Consider the following 15,764-nt stretch of genomic DNA (forward strand, 5'->3'; position numbering starts at 1 on the left):
GAAGTGATACTTAGCACTTATATACCTTATGTAAGTATAGTTACAGTATAAGTATACTATATATAAGTATACTTATAGTATAAGTATACTTAGCACTTAACACCTCTCAACTCTGAAGTGTTTTATAAATGTTACTTTATTCACATTACAACATAAACATATTTATTGAATTACTGAAAACTAATGCTAAATCAAATACAGGAGCTATAATGTTCAAAGTGTATTCCCTAATTAATACCAAGGACTACATGCATGCATAATTATATGTAAATTAGATTTTTTAGATTATTTTTTTTCACTGAAGAACCAAGCACACTATACAATAGTATTTTAAGTTGAGGAAGATAATTGGGTGGAAAATGTAGCCACTGATTTTAGATTGAGCTTCAAAAGGCATATATTGCAGTTAAATTACTGCATTTGCAGAATATGAAGTTCCTGTTGTCAAAACAAAGTAGGATAGTGTTGCCATAGCATACCCTCTTTTTGTTTATCATTCGTGAGCATTTAGAGGTTTAAATTAAATAAAAGGTGGAGAGCATCTTGCACAAAGGAGTTAAGAATTCTAAAGGAGGTGAAAGGTTAACCTTTTATATACATAAAAAAAAAAAACCTTCCAAAATGATTTTAAAAATCATGATAGAGCATTTTATATGAGAAACATTTTTAGCTTTATATTTCAAATTGAATTTAAAACAGTATCTTTGACTAAAACTTTGAAAGTCCTGGAGTATCTGGGTGCCATATTCAGTTAAGTGTCAGACTCTTAATCTTGGCTCAGGTCATGATTTCACTGTTCATGAGCTGGGGCCCCACATCAGGCTCTGCACTGATGGTGCAGAGCCTCCTTGGGAATCTGTCTCTCCTTCTGTCTGTCCCTCCCTGTTTGTGTGTTCTCTTTCAAAATAAATAAGTAAACTGAAAAAAATAATTTAAAAACTTTTCAAGTCCCTTTTCATTCCATTATTTATTTAATACTTTTTCTGTGGTTCCTAGACTTTTGCATGGACATTCAGCCCTCAGTGGGGAGAACAAACAAAAATTGGGAAGAATGCAGAAGAAAATTTAGATTATCATTTTTAAAATGAATATATACTAAAAACAGAGATACAGAAGTAAGAAAGTTGATAGGGCTTTCACTGAGAGAAAGGGAAAAAATATTTCATAGTAACCAGGTATGATATTTAAAATAGTCCAGTTTAACTAGAAGCTAGTTAAGTGTGCTGGGTTTTACCTAAAAGACAACTCCAGAAAGACTAATAAATGTTTACATAAGGCATATCCATGACATAAAGATTTAAAACTTAATGCCTTAGGAATGGGACACAAATGGAGGGTTTTCCCTCTTGATATGCATGCTGATTACAAGGGTATGTTAGCATTTTTAAATTCCTGAAGCTTAAGTACCTTTTGATTTGTGCACTTTTCTGTATATTATGTAGTTCAACAAAAAGTTCAAAAATCAATCAACAATTAAAAACTCAGTGCCATTTTTAAAAAATATTTACCTAGGATTGGTGGATTTTGTCTTTTACTTCCTTAGAATTATGATTCTGGGGCAGTTTTGTAATTCTGACAGAAGTCACATAAATTCTAAGCTTTGCTGTAGATACTTTTTTTTTTTTGCATTCATAAAAGATGGAAACAGGAAGGTGCTTTGACATTAGTCATGCCTTAACATCCTCCACCAACAGAGTGATTATAAAAGCACGTTGGTGAGCCTGCCTGCCTGCCTTCCATTTGATCTCTTTTGGAAACAGCACAGGCCATCATTTGTGCAAGTCGTCTTCTTGCAAGATGGATAAATGCATTTTCTCTTCCTTGCCACAGGACAGATGGAAGCTAGTAATTTCTAGTCCCATAGCAGAGAATACAAAATCAAAAGAGGCCTACTTGCTGCAGTGACAGCTTCAAAAGGAATCCCTTTTTGAAGATTTTTTTTTTTGTAGTGCTGGTTTATTTAGCACCGAAGCTTGTCTGTTAAGCCAGCTTTCAACGGCCTCCAGGTTGTGTCTGTATTAGCAGTGCCCCTATTGCAGTTATATTTGCTAAACAGATACACATTTGCCGTGACAGCTCAAGGTATTCATGCTTTTTGAGTGAAGATTATTTTATATCAATGGATCTATAACTGGAGAGTACTGATATTCTGAGATTATGATTTCAGGGATCCACGGATTCTCTAGGAGCAACTTGGTGCTTCAAATTTTGTCTTGAAGAAACTCTTAAGAAAAAAAACTTACAGGTATACATTTTTTGGTAAATTTGGAGGATCATTTTTTACTGAGTACTGTCCAGTGACTTTGAGACCTGTACTTATGATACAGGTGGTACCACAAAAACAATAAAGGAGCTGTGTATTAGCTTCATTAAAACCAGAGTGAACACAGGAAAAGACCCCAATTTGCTGTTCCCTCTGCCTCCTGTGCTGTGTCCATCTCATCAGCTACAGCTTTTCCAACTTACAGAAAGAACCTTTTTTTATATAACCACACAGTCCAACTGTATAGAAATAACTTTTATTTTTTTAACAACATAGTCCAGCTGATAAAACTGACAGCAAGCTGTTCCAATGCGAAGGCGACTGGCTGTGTTTAATCTATTAAGAGACCACACCATCTACACTCCTAAGGGATTTTCCAAGTAATTTTGTCTACATGAAAATTTCCCTGACTTTAGAAATGAATCCCCAAGTACTCTCCCATTCTTGGTCACCTTGGGAGCCATGATGTAATCTCAGAAAAACATCATCTGTCTCATTAAGTTAATATTGTTCATTTAGAACAAAGAACCATAAGGTGAAGATCAAGCCAGTTTAATAAGCAAATAGTTACCACGCTATCTGTACAAACATTATTGCAGAATTATTGGTGTATACTAGTGATATCCTTCATTCATTTTTGTTTGTTCAAGACAGGGAAAAAGTTGGGAAGGTAGCCTTTAACTTTTGTTCAGAGCACTCTGAGAGAGTAGAAAGGTATGATACAGTTTACTATTTTCTTACAAATTTTGTGAAATATGTTTTTTATCATTAAAGATGTTACTTCTTTGTTTTTCATAAGACCTGGCAATGGTTTCAGGCATGCTTTGTCAGTACTTCCATAAGGAAAGGATCCATTATCCAAAACTGTGGTTGGAATGGTAGATAATGGGTATGCTTTATCCTTTACCACCTTAAGAGAGTGCAGTGAATTGAAATCCACTCTACAACTGTCTTTCTGAGGATTTTTCCAATTAGTGGGATGTAGTTTATAATAATATTCCCCCAGGATTGATGGTTAACCTATTTTTTTTTATTAAAGCAGGAAACAACCAAGACAAGATGAGCTCATGAAATGTAGAAGGCTATCTCTAGAGGGAAAGATTAGGAGACACCAAGAGTCTTCTAAGGACTTACAATGTAATAGGTTATTATCATGCATTATTCCACAGTTACTTTGCTACTTAACTATGTATCCAAGCAGGAACTACAAGCTATTATTAGAAAGGCAAGCTAAATAGTTTGGAATGGATAACCTCACATCCCATGCATTCACCTGCCAGCCATTAAGAGAAATGAACTTCCTGCTTAAGTGGTTGTCCTTAAGTACCACTGGTTACTTATCCATTCTTGCTTAATTCCTTTATCTTAGTTTCAGGATATTTCATAAATAAAATCCCTTGGAAGTGTTTAAGAAATAGAACCTTTTTTTTTTAAGTAAGTAATGTTTACTAACTAGTAACATTGGAGAATTAGTTTTGATACCCAGGTATGACCCAGTTAGCTAAATTACTTTGGCCAAAGCTCCTAATCCCTGCAGCCTCTTTTTCTCTATAAAGTGCCAGAGTTGAACTCCATCATCTCCAGAGTCCCTTCCAATTCTGAAATTCTGAGTCTATATATTTGATAAACTATCTTGCTGTGATTATAGGTCTCAGCCTCAACAGAGGAGAGCAATTTCTCAAGAGACAAGCTTGAGACCCTTGTGGAGTGGTCGTCCAGTTTTCATTTTGCTCAAGATTAGATTCTGATTGAATGCTGTTTTCAAGTTTCATCCAGTGTCTGGAAATACTTGTTTCTTCCATTATCAGACTACTCTCCAGAAGTCTAACCATTCAACTACTAGTACTCTTTACTGTCCTATGCTGTGATGTGCTTCTAAGACATTATTAGACTTTCTTATTTTACATCTTTTAAAAAATAATTCTTTTAACTTTTCCACTGTTAACATCTTCACCATTACTAAAGCTTCAAGTACATACATATGACATTATAATGGAATATAATGACATATAATGAAATATATCCCATTGTCTTCTGATACCTATCTAGTGAGTGAAGTTTCATCTCTGTATCTTTAAATCCATTAGGCTATAATTATGTCTTACTAAAAGAGAACAGCGATCATGAAAGATCTCTTTAACAGGGACATCTTGGGTTCAATCCTCGATAAGTACAGAACATTAATAGCTAGGAGTCAAGTATTCACCAGTGTACCTTGAAGAAAGAATGAACCTATAGCCCAATCCAATGAGGAAGAGAATAGTTTACTTTGGGATAAGAAAATTTTAAAAAATAAATGAAGCTAGCTGGAAGGAAGACCTGTCAGGATTTTTGCATGAAGACAGTTGTGCAGTATAAGTGAATAAATGTAAATTAAAGCAACAGTTTCGGTATCAGGATAAAAATGGCCTTGCTGTCTTTTCTGCAAACATAGAATCCTATTGAACTGACCTCTAGTCCAGACCTCAGAAAGAAGCAGATTGTCTTCAGTCTGATCAGGGGATGCTTTATTACTAACAGTTGTGGAAGGATCTTGAAACAATGCATTATCAACTTTTTCATGGTCCTGTGGTACCCAGTCCAAGAATTTCATCTTAGCCAGACCATGGTACTTATGTCTTACTAATATTTCTTTATTTAGTGATTACTCTGTTCTGTATCTACCTAGTACAGACCCTTCTTAATCAGCATTTCTGTTCCTACTTTGAGAGTATTCCTATTTTGTGCAACATCTTTAAAATACCATTTCAATTCTAATTCCCTTTTTTAACCATGTCTTTACTCATTTCACATTCTCATGTTTGGGGTTGGTGGGTGGCCCCGTTGGTTAAGTCTGACTTTGGCTCAGGTCATGATTTCATGGTTCGTGAGTTCAAGCCCCACGTTGGGCTCTGTTCTGACAGCTCAGAGCCTGGAGCCTGCTTCAGATTCTATGTCTCCCTTTCTCTCTGCCCCTCCCCCATTCTGTCTCTCTCTCTCTCTCTCTTTCTCTCTCTCTCTCTAAAATAAATAAACATTAAAAAATATTCTCATCTCCTTTTCCCCTTTTTTATAACTTTCTTAATAGTTGAAGAAATTTTATGTGGTCTAGTTTCTACAGTTAAAGAAATTCCATACCTATGACTATGAAATTATATTTGTTAAAATAAAATATTCATGTGTTGAAGATTTTTGGGATCTACCAATGAAAAGAATAATAATAATAACAACTAATATGTATTGGATATTTACTGTGATCCGCAAAGACTGTACGTTCTTTACATAGATTATCTTATTTATAGACTGTGGTTTTTTAGTGGTATCAGTATTGATTATGAATACTAAATCTACCAAGTATTAAAATTGATAACCTTCCAGATCCTACTCATTGTAGACAAAGGAACTCAAAGAGCACCTGGCTGCAACTTACGATCTTATAAGGCACTATGATCAAGTAACTGTGTGTGATTAAAATACACAGATTAATTTCAAACTTTCCACCCAACATGTCGTCCACTGTACAAACATGTACAAAATTTATATGGAAATATAAATTGGGGAAGTTGTTCACTTCCTAGTCTAGCTTTCTTTCAAATTCAATCCTATAATTTCAGGCTATTTTAGTTATTTGACTCATTACTGTTCCTATCTATTTTTAAGCTATGGAATTCCATTTCTCTGGTCTTCTGCCCTACATTAACTTTCCCATCTATTTCCTCTTCTCTCTTCTTTCCTGTTTACTTTCATTCTAGTCACAGAATCAGCCTTTCCGAGGAGTTTTTTCAGCTAGCTTAGGACGTTGACATTCTGAGTTCATTTTCTATACATTTCTTAATGATCTCAGTCCTTATTTTGATTTTTTTGTTTTATGTGGTAAAATATTAGCAGAGGCACTGATGTATTTTTTAATGATAATAAACCTTTTTTAAGTTGTCATCCATTTTTATGATGATGCATGTCAGAGACAGATTCATATATAGCCTAGCGAATTGAAATGAATTAATTCTTATGAAGCTTCGTATCCTGTCGCTGAAGTACTGTGTCGCAATAGAAGGGCAAAGTCAGAGCACACTGGAAACCATCAGTGAAATATGCAAAACTAGGAGAAGTTTCTGAGTTCACCAGAAGTAAGATCAGAGTAGAGGTTACGGAAATAAGAATGCATCACTATGGCAAGGATCACAGTGGGAGTTAGAAGGTCATAATCTCCGCACCAAACACTAGGCTGAAATATGCTTCTCTCCAGAGCTACCACTTGCTGTAGGAATATCAGTGGATCCAGGAGCCCTCCAGGCCCCCAGACCACCTTGTTTGAAGGAGTTTAAGTTGCTCCCTCGGGGACCTCTCACTGTGTGTGTATGCAAGCACACGGGATCTTCAGGGTAAACTGTAAAAAGTAGCATGAGAAGAGATTACAACCATTTACAATAATAAAATTTGACTTTGAAATGATATATATGTAGCAGTTGACTGTAATAATGTCTAAAATGTATATAAGTAATGCTTTATAAGTATTTTCCTCACTTGGAGATAACTTCTACAATTTTATTCAACTTAAAATATCATTGTTAATGGGTGCCTGGGTGGCTCACTCAGTTGAGCATCCACTCTTGGTTTCAGCTCAGGTCATGATCTCACAGTTTCATGAGTTCAAGCCCCACGTCAAGCTCTGTGCTGGCAGCACAGAGCCTGCTTGGGATTCTTTCCCCCTCTTTCCCTCTCTCTCTCTGCTCCTACCCCACTCACGCTGTCTCTGTCTCACTCAAAAAGAAACCTTAAAATATCATTGTTAAAATGTGTATCCATTATTAAGTAACTGTGTGTGATTAAACAGGATTTATTTTTTTTTATGCTTATTTGTTTATTTAGAGAGAGAGAAAGTGTGAGGGGAAGGGCAGAGAGAGAGGGAGACAGAATCCCAAGCAGGCTCCACAATGTCAGAGCCCAACGTGGGGCCTGATCTTACCAACCGTAAGATCATGACCTGAGCTGAAATCAAGAGTTGTCACTTAACTCACTGAGCCACCCAGGTGCCCCTAAGTAACAGAATTTCTTAAAGTAACACAGAATTATAACTCTATTACCCCATGATTAAATAATGATGATAATCCAGAGTGTTCTGTTTAATTTAAAACATACTGTCTACATGCTTACACACATACCCGTGCACACACACAGCATAGTTTTTAGAAATGCCTTGTTTCTTGCTGATTCAGTGGATCACATTGACCAGATAAATTTGATGTAAATAAATTCCTTCAGCAGTGACTCAGAAATTCTATCTAGTGTGGTTTTTAAGTGTATCTTGTAACTAACTTTAATTCTATATATTGTTATTTCTTGAGCTTTTTGTAAAATAGGCAAGATTTTTACTTTGGATTTTTATATGTATATTCACCAACCCTCTACCCATATAAGAGTCACATTATATAGGAAAAAAAAACAAAACGTAGAGCCTTAAAATTCAATCTTTCCTAAAGTCATTATGATATGTGAATCAGAAGTTCAGATGTTTTTCTTAAGAATGTGTTGATCATCTCATATTACTACTTGAGTTTTTAGCTGATTTGCTATGATTGTGTGGTATCCTTGACCTTTTTATAGGATATGGCATGTGGTTGATAAACATGAGTTCAAAAGAAAACCTGTACTGTGTCTTTATAGTGGAGTGAGTGGTGAGACTGTGACTCACTCTTAAAACTCTGGAGTGAAGTAAATATACAACAATTACATAGCAATGGCTCTTATTTAATTTGGAGAAAACTTTTATAAGTCTGGGTATTTAAAAAAAAAAGTCCTCAAATTAAAATTTGACATGTATAGACTAACATAAGTTTTTTACTTATTTTTGAGCTTTTCTCTGAGTAAAAACCCTCTCCATTTAGACAATTCTAGTAAAGAACATTATCTAAAGGAAGACACACTGTCCCTGGCATTAGCTGGCATGTTACTATTATTAGTAACATTCCTGCTACTCTGAATTTGATGACATTTCAGCCTTAATGATGAATTTCCTTAATAGTTTCTGAAATGTGTTAATTTATTTATTAGTTGTTCCTGATTTTCTTTAAGTCATGGTAAAGAATATTAGCCAAGTCGGATATCAAAATGTGACTCACTTGGTTCTTTTAATGCAAAAATGTAATGTAAATCCAAGAAGCAATTCTCATTGCACACTGGCCCTTTTGTTTGGATGGACATCATATGGGGAAAAACTCTCTCCTGGTATATCGTTAATTAAAAAAATTTACAAAGCCTAACATTCAGTAATTAGTCATCTATAAGTGCCAGGTACTGTGCTAGGTGAACACCTATATGATCCTATCACTTCATTCCTTAAAATCTTCCAGTGGCATCTGTCAGACAGAGAATAATAAAACTTTTAACACACTCTGCATGGCCTGCACAATCTCTAGCCCCAAGACCATGCCATCCTTCCTGGATCACAGTGGATAAAATTGCTATGCACTCTCACATTATCCTGTTGAGTTTACTGTAACATTATTTTCTTTATATATTCGGTGTTTTGTTTTTCTGTATCTCTCCTACCTACCTCATTTCCTTATCCCTCCATTTGCATTAGAGCGTAAGTACCGCGAGAGCGGGAAACTTGAATATATTATTTTTCACTACATCCCCCATGTATAGAATAGTGTCTTAATATAGCAAGTACTCAATAAATATTAACTGAATGAAAGGATGATTATTGTCTCTCAAAATAACCTTATAAGATGGGTATGATGTTTTTTATACACACGAGAAATGTTTCCTAAAATTGACTAAGCTAAATTAGTGAGTCTCTGGAGTTTGGAAATCATTTGGCATGAATGCATGGTATACTTTCAGCCATTCTCTTTTGATCATGTAGATGTTTACATAATTCTGGGTGAAGTCCTTGGCTAATCATATTGAAAGTAGTACAGACTAGGCATATTTACTATAGCTCATGTAGTTCATTTAGGAAACCTTAGTTTTAAAAAATAGTCCTTTGTAATGTTTAATTTAATTTTAATTTTGAGAGAGAGAGCATGAGGGGAGGGGCGGAGAGAGAGAGGGAGACAGAGGATCCAAGTCGGCTCTTCACTGACAGCAGAGAGCCTGATGCGGGTGCCAACTCACAAACCGTGAGATCATGAGCTGAGCCAAAGTCGGACACTTAACTGACTGAGCCACCCAGGTGCCCCCAAAATAATTTTTTTAGGACCTTAAAAAACAATACTTAATTATCCTTTCTATATTTAAAAGCATGGACAAAAATTAAGATAAACCTGTGTTGTTATTTGTTATTATTTTCTCATCTCTTTAAATGTTTATTTATTTGTTTTGAGAGGAGGGAAGGGGAAAAGAGAGAGGGAGCAAGAGAGAATCCCAAGCAGACTCTGTACTGTCTTCACAGAACCTGATGCTGGGCTCAATCTCACAAACTGTGGGATCATGACCTGAGCCAAAATCAAAGAGTTGGACATTCTACCGACTTAGCCACCCAGGTGCCTCATCTCGCCATCTCTTTAAAATTCACTTGAAATTAAAAAAAAAAAAAAAAACCTCACTAATATGATTATGAAAATATCACCACATTGGAATTTGATTTAGGAGATTAGATAGAGATCCCTTTGTAAAGTGACCAAAAAAAACCTGATTAAATATAAAATGTTTACCTTTGAATTTATTCCTGCACTATCTTTGTTAAAATCAATCTTAATACTATATCGAGAAATTTCCTTTGTGTTTTATGGCCAAAGTATTAAATAATGATTTGTTATACTTTCTGAATTTTATATCTGGTAAATCAAAATGTATATCTTGTTAGTTAGGTTACCTATTTTTATATATTACTGTATGAAGCTACCTTTGTTTTTCTCATAAGAATTACAGCTGAAACAAGGAAATTCCCATAAACTATTCTATCTGCTGTTATTTGTTAGCATACTTCACTTCTTAATTTCAAGTATAAATCTGTCAATCTTGCACACACACAGTAGTTATTTATATTAAATCAACTCAAAATTGAGATATAATGTGTTATAAATACTTACAATAAAATGTGAAGTAAAAAGAATTTAACATATACAGAAATAGAAGGAATGAGTAAGTATGAGTTACTACTCATGGTCTCTGTGGTGACAGATCAGCAAGTTCAACAGAGATAAAAATTAGGATGGGTCATTTAAATGTTTACCTTCTTTCTACTTCAGGAAGGCAAAGGCATAAGGAAAAGGATTTGTCAGAGGTCTCTAAAGGGTCCTTGACAAAAATAAAGAGATGGTCAGAGGCTTTCCACTGCAGTTGGGGTGAAAATTAGCATCAGGTCTCTATTTAGGAGGTAAGAATGGGCAAGGCATAGAAGTTAAACAAAGTGATTCCTATTCATATATCAAAAACATTGCAGACTCTAAACATGGCTGTATCTTGAAAGGTCAAAGTATGGACTGCTACAGTTTTTTAAAAGTAGAGAAACTAGTTGTCTGGAGCCACCATGCAGCAAACCATCCAGTTAATCAACTTTTCTGGATGTTTCAAAGAGGTCGCTCATTCATAAAGAGCAGCAACAACTTTCTTCTCTAAGCTTTGACTAGTATCTTGAACGTCTGCAGGAAAGCAGTTGACTTAGCAGTTTGCGGTGTCAAGAAAAAACCACAGACTTTTGTTGTCATGATGCATTGGAGATTAAATATATTCATGAATATGAAAGTACTCTGCAAAAAAAAAAAAAAAAAAAAAAAAGAAAGTACTCTGCAAACTATAAAGCACCATTGAGATAAAACATAGTTGGGTGTTTTTAGTGTTGAGTTATAATCGTTTAAAATTTATTGGTTTGAAATTCGATTTTCACATTTTCATATTTAAGATCTGTATTGTGTGTGTGTGTGTGTGTGTGTGTGTGTGTGTGTGTGTATTTTCAGATAATCACAAAGACTGTTCTGGTGTGTCCTTGCACCTCACCCGCCTGCCGTAAGTACTTCCAGTTACCCCAGCTCAGTGACAGCTTTAAGATCTTTGAGAACTTAAAAGTGGGAAATCCACTGGATTCATTGTCTATTGCTGTATAACAAATTACTCTAAATTTAGTGGCCAAAACAACAAATATTCTGGGCACAAGCTTAGCTGGGGGCTGTGGCTAGTGGTCTCATACAAAGGCTGTGATCAAAGGCTCAGCCAGGGTTTCAGTCATTGGGCTCAGCCAGGGTTTCAGTCATTGGGAGCGAGGGGTGGAGAGGGGTCCCCTGAGGTGGAGCCACGTCCGGGATTACTCACATGGCTGTTGACAGGATTCAATTCCTTGCTGGCTGTGGGCTGGAGGACTCCCTCATTTCTTGCCTCGTAGGCTCTATACAAGACAGCTCACAATATGGCACCTGGTTACCATCACACCCAGCAACAGAAAGCAAGAAAGGGCGTGTAAGATAGAAACCATAGCCTTTTTGCAGCCTAATATCGGAAGTTACTGAATAATATAGAAGTCTGATAGGTGAAGAAAAGAGTTGCCACAAATCTTTATACTCTGACTCCTATGGAAAAAAAAGTGAAATTGCATTTGCCTTATTCTGCTTGTTAGAAATAACAAATGCCTAAGTCTAGTTACTGTGCCCAATCCATGCTTAAGGGAAGAGGATTCCACAAGGGCATGAGTGTCAGAGCTAAGATATTGAGAGCTAACTATTGGGAGCTTTATTATAAGCCAGGATTCTCCAGAGAAATCAAACCAGTAGAAAGCACACACACATGCATGCGTGCACGCATGCGTGCGCACACACACACACACACACACACACACACACACACACACACGTATAGAGAAAGCCAGATTTACTTCAGAGAATTGGCTTACATGATTGTGGGGGCTGGCAAGTCTGATCTGCAAGGCAGGCTGGAAATTCTGGCAGGAGTCAGCATGCAGACTCGAGGCAGACTCCAGTGCAATCTGGAGGCAGAATTCCTTCCTCTTCCTGGGACCTCAGTCTTTTCTCTTAAGAGACCTACCCACAGGGTAAATGGTAATCTGATTTACTCAAAGTCGATAATTAACATGTTAGTCACATCTAAAGAATACCTTCACAGCTACATCTAGACCAACGTTTGACCAAGCAACTGGGCTATCACTTGCTTCACCAAGTTAACACATAGGATTAACCATCACAGGAGCCATTTAGAGACTGCTTTCCAAGTGCACCATGCCATAAAAATGTGTTTTTAATTCCTTGCCCAGGAAATTAAGTTATTTTAAGAAAAACATCTATTCTACCTCTTTTTCCATATTGTTTTGTTTTAGTTTTCACGTGAATCTTATAGACTGGTGTACTGAAGTATATCTTGTTTTTCTAAGGCCATAGTTTTGATGTTTCAAATAGTTAAGATAAATATTATTGTTTCCCGCAGACAGCCATTAATTGCTGGCATGTACCTTATGATGTCTGTTGACACTGTTATTCCACCAGGAGAAAAAGGTAATTATTTTTTCAGATTTACGATGATCTCATTACTTAATATATAGAAATGCATTTACAGAATATTTTTAATAAAATTTTGAAATGACCAATATCTCTGAAAACTAAAACAATTCTTATTATCATCCTTAGATTTAAAATAGATTTTTGTATTATTCTAGGCCAGTAGCTTATTATCATCCATTCTTTTATTGAGATGCTAAGAATTAAGGTCCATGGGTAGGTAGTAAGTTATGTAAATGAAAGAATAAATCCTGAGTATTTTACAAATCAGTCTTCCATTCTTTAGATGCCAAAAACAAACCTCATAGCATACTGTGACATAAACTTGCTACAGAGAATATCAGGTTCAAAATCAAGAAGTTAGCAAATCTTGATTTGACTCAATCTTCGAATTCAGATATACTGAGCTTAATTCTCTGTTTGTAAAATGGGGATAATAATAGCTGATTCTCCTAAACTTACTAAAAGCTTTTGGAATAAGTGTAATATTATTTATCAATGTATCTGATCTTCTGATGAAAATGCCCTATTAAATATTATTCATTTGTTTTTACTGGGAATCTTTTAAAGCTAATGACAAGTATGGTATCATTGTTACTGCTTACTTATTATCAAAGACATATTTATTGAATAACTACAGTGTTTTAAACTGAAGGGAAAGAGATGTATATGAAGTGGTTCCTTCTCAACAGGAGCTGTCAATCTAATTACCTTAGGTGTTTGCAATTTTTCAAAAATCCCTATTTTCTAAGAAATAAAAACAATTTTTAAGCTTTTTCAACTGCATAAATTTCATGGTAAAAGTAACAGATTAAGCCTATGTTTTTCCTGACGGTATGTCTTGATTTGGTCCTAGACATTTTGTTTGTGAAGGAAATTAAATGTGAGGGGAAGAGGTTATTGCAAGAGGGTAAGAGGTCATCTTAGTAAATTGGCTGGCACATAATAAGCATGTAATATCCACTGAATACATGAATGCATGTCCACTTTATAGGAAAATCCCTGTGCCTAGCATCTTGTACATACTACTACCTATACATACTTTTAGACAAGAATAATGTTATTTTCCAGCTGGATAGTGACCTGTTTTCTGTGTTTTCATTTCTAACAGTGGTGAATTCGGATATTTCATGCCATTACAAAAAGTATCCAATGCATGTCTTTGCCTATAGAGTTCACACTCACCATTTAGGTAAGAACTTTAAACTATAGGTTAAATTATAAATATTTACCATTGTGCTTGCTAATGCTATAAATGTACAATGTAAATTATATTTGACCTTAAGTCTGTTTCTATGAGAGATGTTGTTACATAATACCTTGAAATTCTATATTTTTTTCATATCTTTTCATTAAAATACCTAGCGTTTGGGGTTCTGACAATATTCAGATTTTATTTTGAAAAAGGAAAGCAAATAATGCCTTTTATTTTTCTAATACTTTATGATATTATATGATTCTAATTTATGTTCATTACAGGTAAGGTTGTGAGTGGGTATAGAGTAAGAAATGGACAGTGGACACTGATTGGACGCCAGAGCCCCCAGCTGCCACAGGTGTGTAGAAACTAGTTTAATTTTGAGAGAAAAAATGTTAATCAGCAGATAATAATTTTAGAAACCCTCATAGAATCCTTGTGAATGTCTCTAGAATCCTAGCGTCTCTAAATCTACCATTATTCTGTATCTAAGCTGTGTGTAACTGCGTTTTTTACAACTTCCAACTTGATGGTTTCTCTTAACATTTCTAAACAGACGATGAAGCGTGTGTCTGCATGTGTGTGTCTTCATCCTTTCTACCCAGGGCGTGCCAAGCCTCACATTATTAAAGCATGCAGTTCTGGGGTTTATTGGTAATATTAATGAATTGTGTTTATCTTCTTGGCAGGCTTTCTATCCTGTGGAACACCCAGTAGATGTTAGTTTTGGTGACTTATTGGCAGCAAGATGTGTATTCACTGGCGAAGGAAGGACAGAAGCCACGCACATTGGGTATGGTTTTGCGAATTTCGCTATTTAAAAGTGTTTTATTGGGGCAAGGCATGATTATAAGTGACATTTATCTTTGTGGCTGAATCACAGACTTTCTCCTATCATGAGCAATTATAATAAATTATATATAGCCTTTTCTCATTTTAGAACTGAGTGATGAGGATAAACTCCAGAACATGTGCTTATTTTTTTATGCTTGCCTTCCTCCTTTTTATTCAAAGCCTTCCATATCACACCTCCATATATTATACTTGTCACAAGAGTGTATATTACTTCCTCAGGCTCATTTAATGAAGAAAAGCATAATGGAAAATGAAATTTCTTTCTCAAGTGTCCTTTTGCCCTATGTTAAAATTTAGGTAAATATATAGCTTCCACATTTGGTGGTGTCCATTAATTACTCAGAACTGTGATTTTTTTCTGCCTGTTAAAACTTCTATGTATTCATTGTTTTCCAGTTGTTTAGTCAACCAAATGAGAATAATAATATGTAGCACTTTTCTAAAAGAGAACATTGGACTTTAAACAGTTTTTAAATATTGAGCCTCTTTGAAAGAAGTATATTTTTTATAACACTAAGTAAAATTTTCAAAGCACTATAAACTCTTTCAAAAAAGGTTTGCCTAAATTAAAAATGAAAGATAAAGGCCCTTATCATAGTTTTTTGTTGTTTTGTTTTCTTTTGTTTTGTTTTTGCCAGAAAAGAACCAAGGAGCCTTCTTTCCATGTTAAACTAGGTTATAAAATATTTACTGATGCCACCTGGAAGCTGGAATTTTAAACTACTTGTCTTTGATCAAAGAGAATTTATAGAAAGTAGGCACCTGAAAATATGCACTAGATGTACTAATGATGATTCTTACAATGACAACACCAGCTATTGGTTGTCAGGGGAAAGGGAAAAGATGCTGAAGCAAGTAAAAGGAAAAAAAGGCGTTTGAGACAGTGGAGTAGGATTTTTTATCTCTCTCTAAGATGATTTTTATATTAATAAACATCAATTTTAAGGCTAAAGATAGAACAAACAGAAAAAAATTATTGTTATATTAAACAAGAAGTTTCTAAGAGTTTTGCTTTTGAATA

The 15,764-nt window shown here is 35.1% G+C and overlaps 1 protein-coding gene across 13 annotated transcripts in view; it reads left to right on the forward strand.

Annotated features, from left to right (window-relative positions):
* The window catches only part of PAM (peptidylglycine alpha-amidating monooxygenase), a 274,620-nt gene that overhangs the window by 196,132 nt on the left and 62,724 nt on the right, over window positions 1-15,764 (forward strand). For all 13 annotated transcript variants that reach the window (XM_042944532.1, XM_042944533.1, XM_042944534.1 and 10 more), the window contains 5 exons: window positions 11,146-11,194; window positions 12,620-12,687; window positions 13,802-13,882; window positions 14,170-14,246; window positions 14,578-14,681. In XM_042944532.1, the coding sequence (XP_042800466.1) occupies window positions 11,146-11,194; window positions 12,620-12,687; window positions 13,802-13,882; window positions 14,170-14,246; window positions 14,578-14,681 (379 nt within the window). The remainder of the gene's footprint in view (window positions 1-11,145; window positions 11,195-12,619; window positions 12,688-13,801; window positions 13,883-14,169; window positions 14,247-14,577; window positions 14,682-15,764) is intronic.

The sequence above is a fragment of the Panthera leo genome, chromosome A1 (genome assembly GCF_018350215.1).
Source record: "Panthera leo isolate Ple1 chromosome A1, P.leo_Ple1_pat1.1, whole genome shotgun sequence".
NCBI classification, from domain to species: domain Eukaryota; kingdom Metazoa; phylum Chordata; class Mammalia; order Carnivora; family Felidae; genus Panthera; species Panthera leo.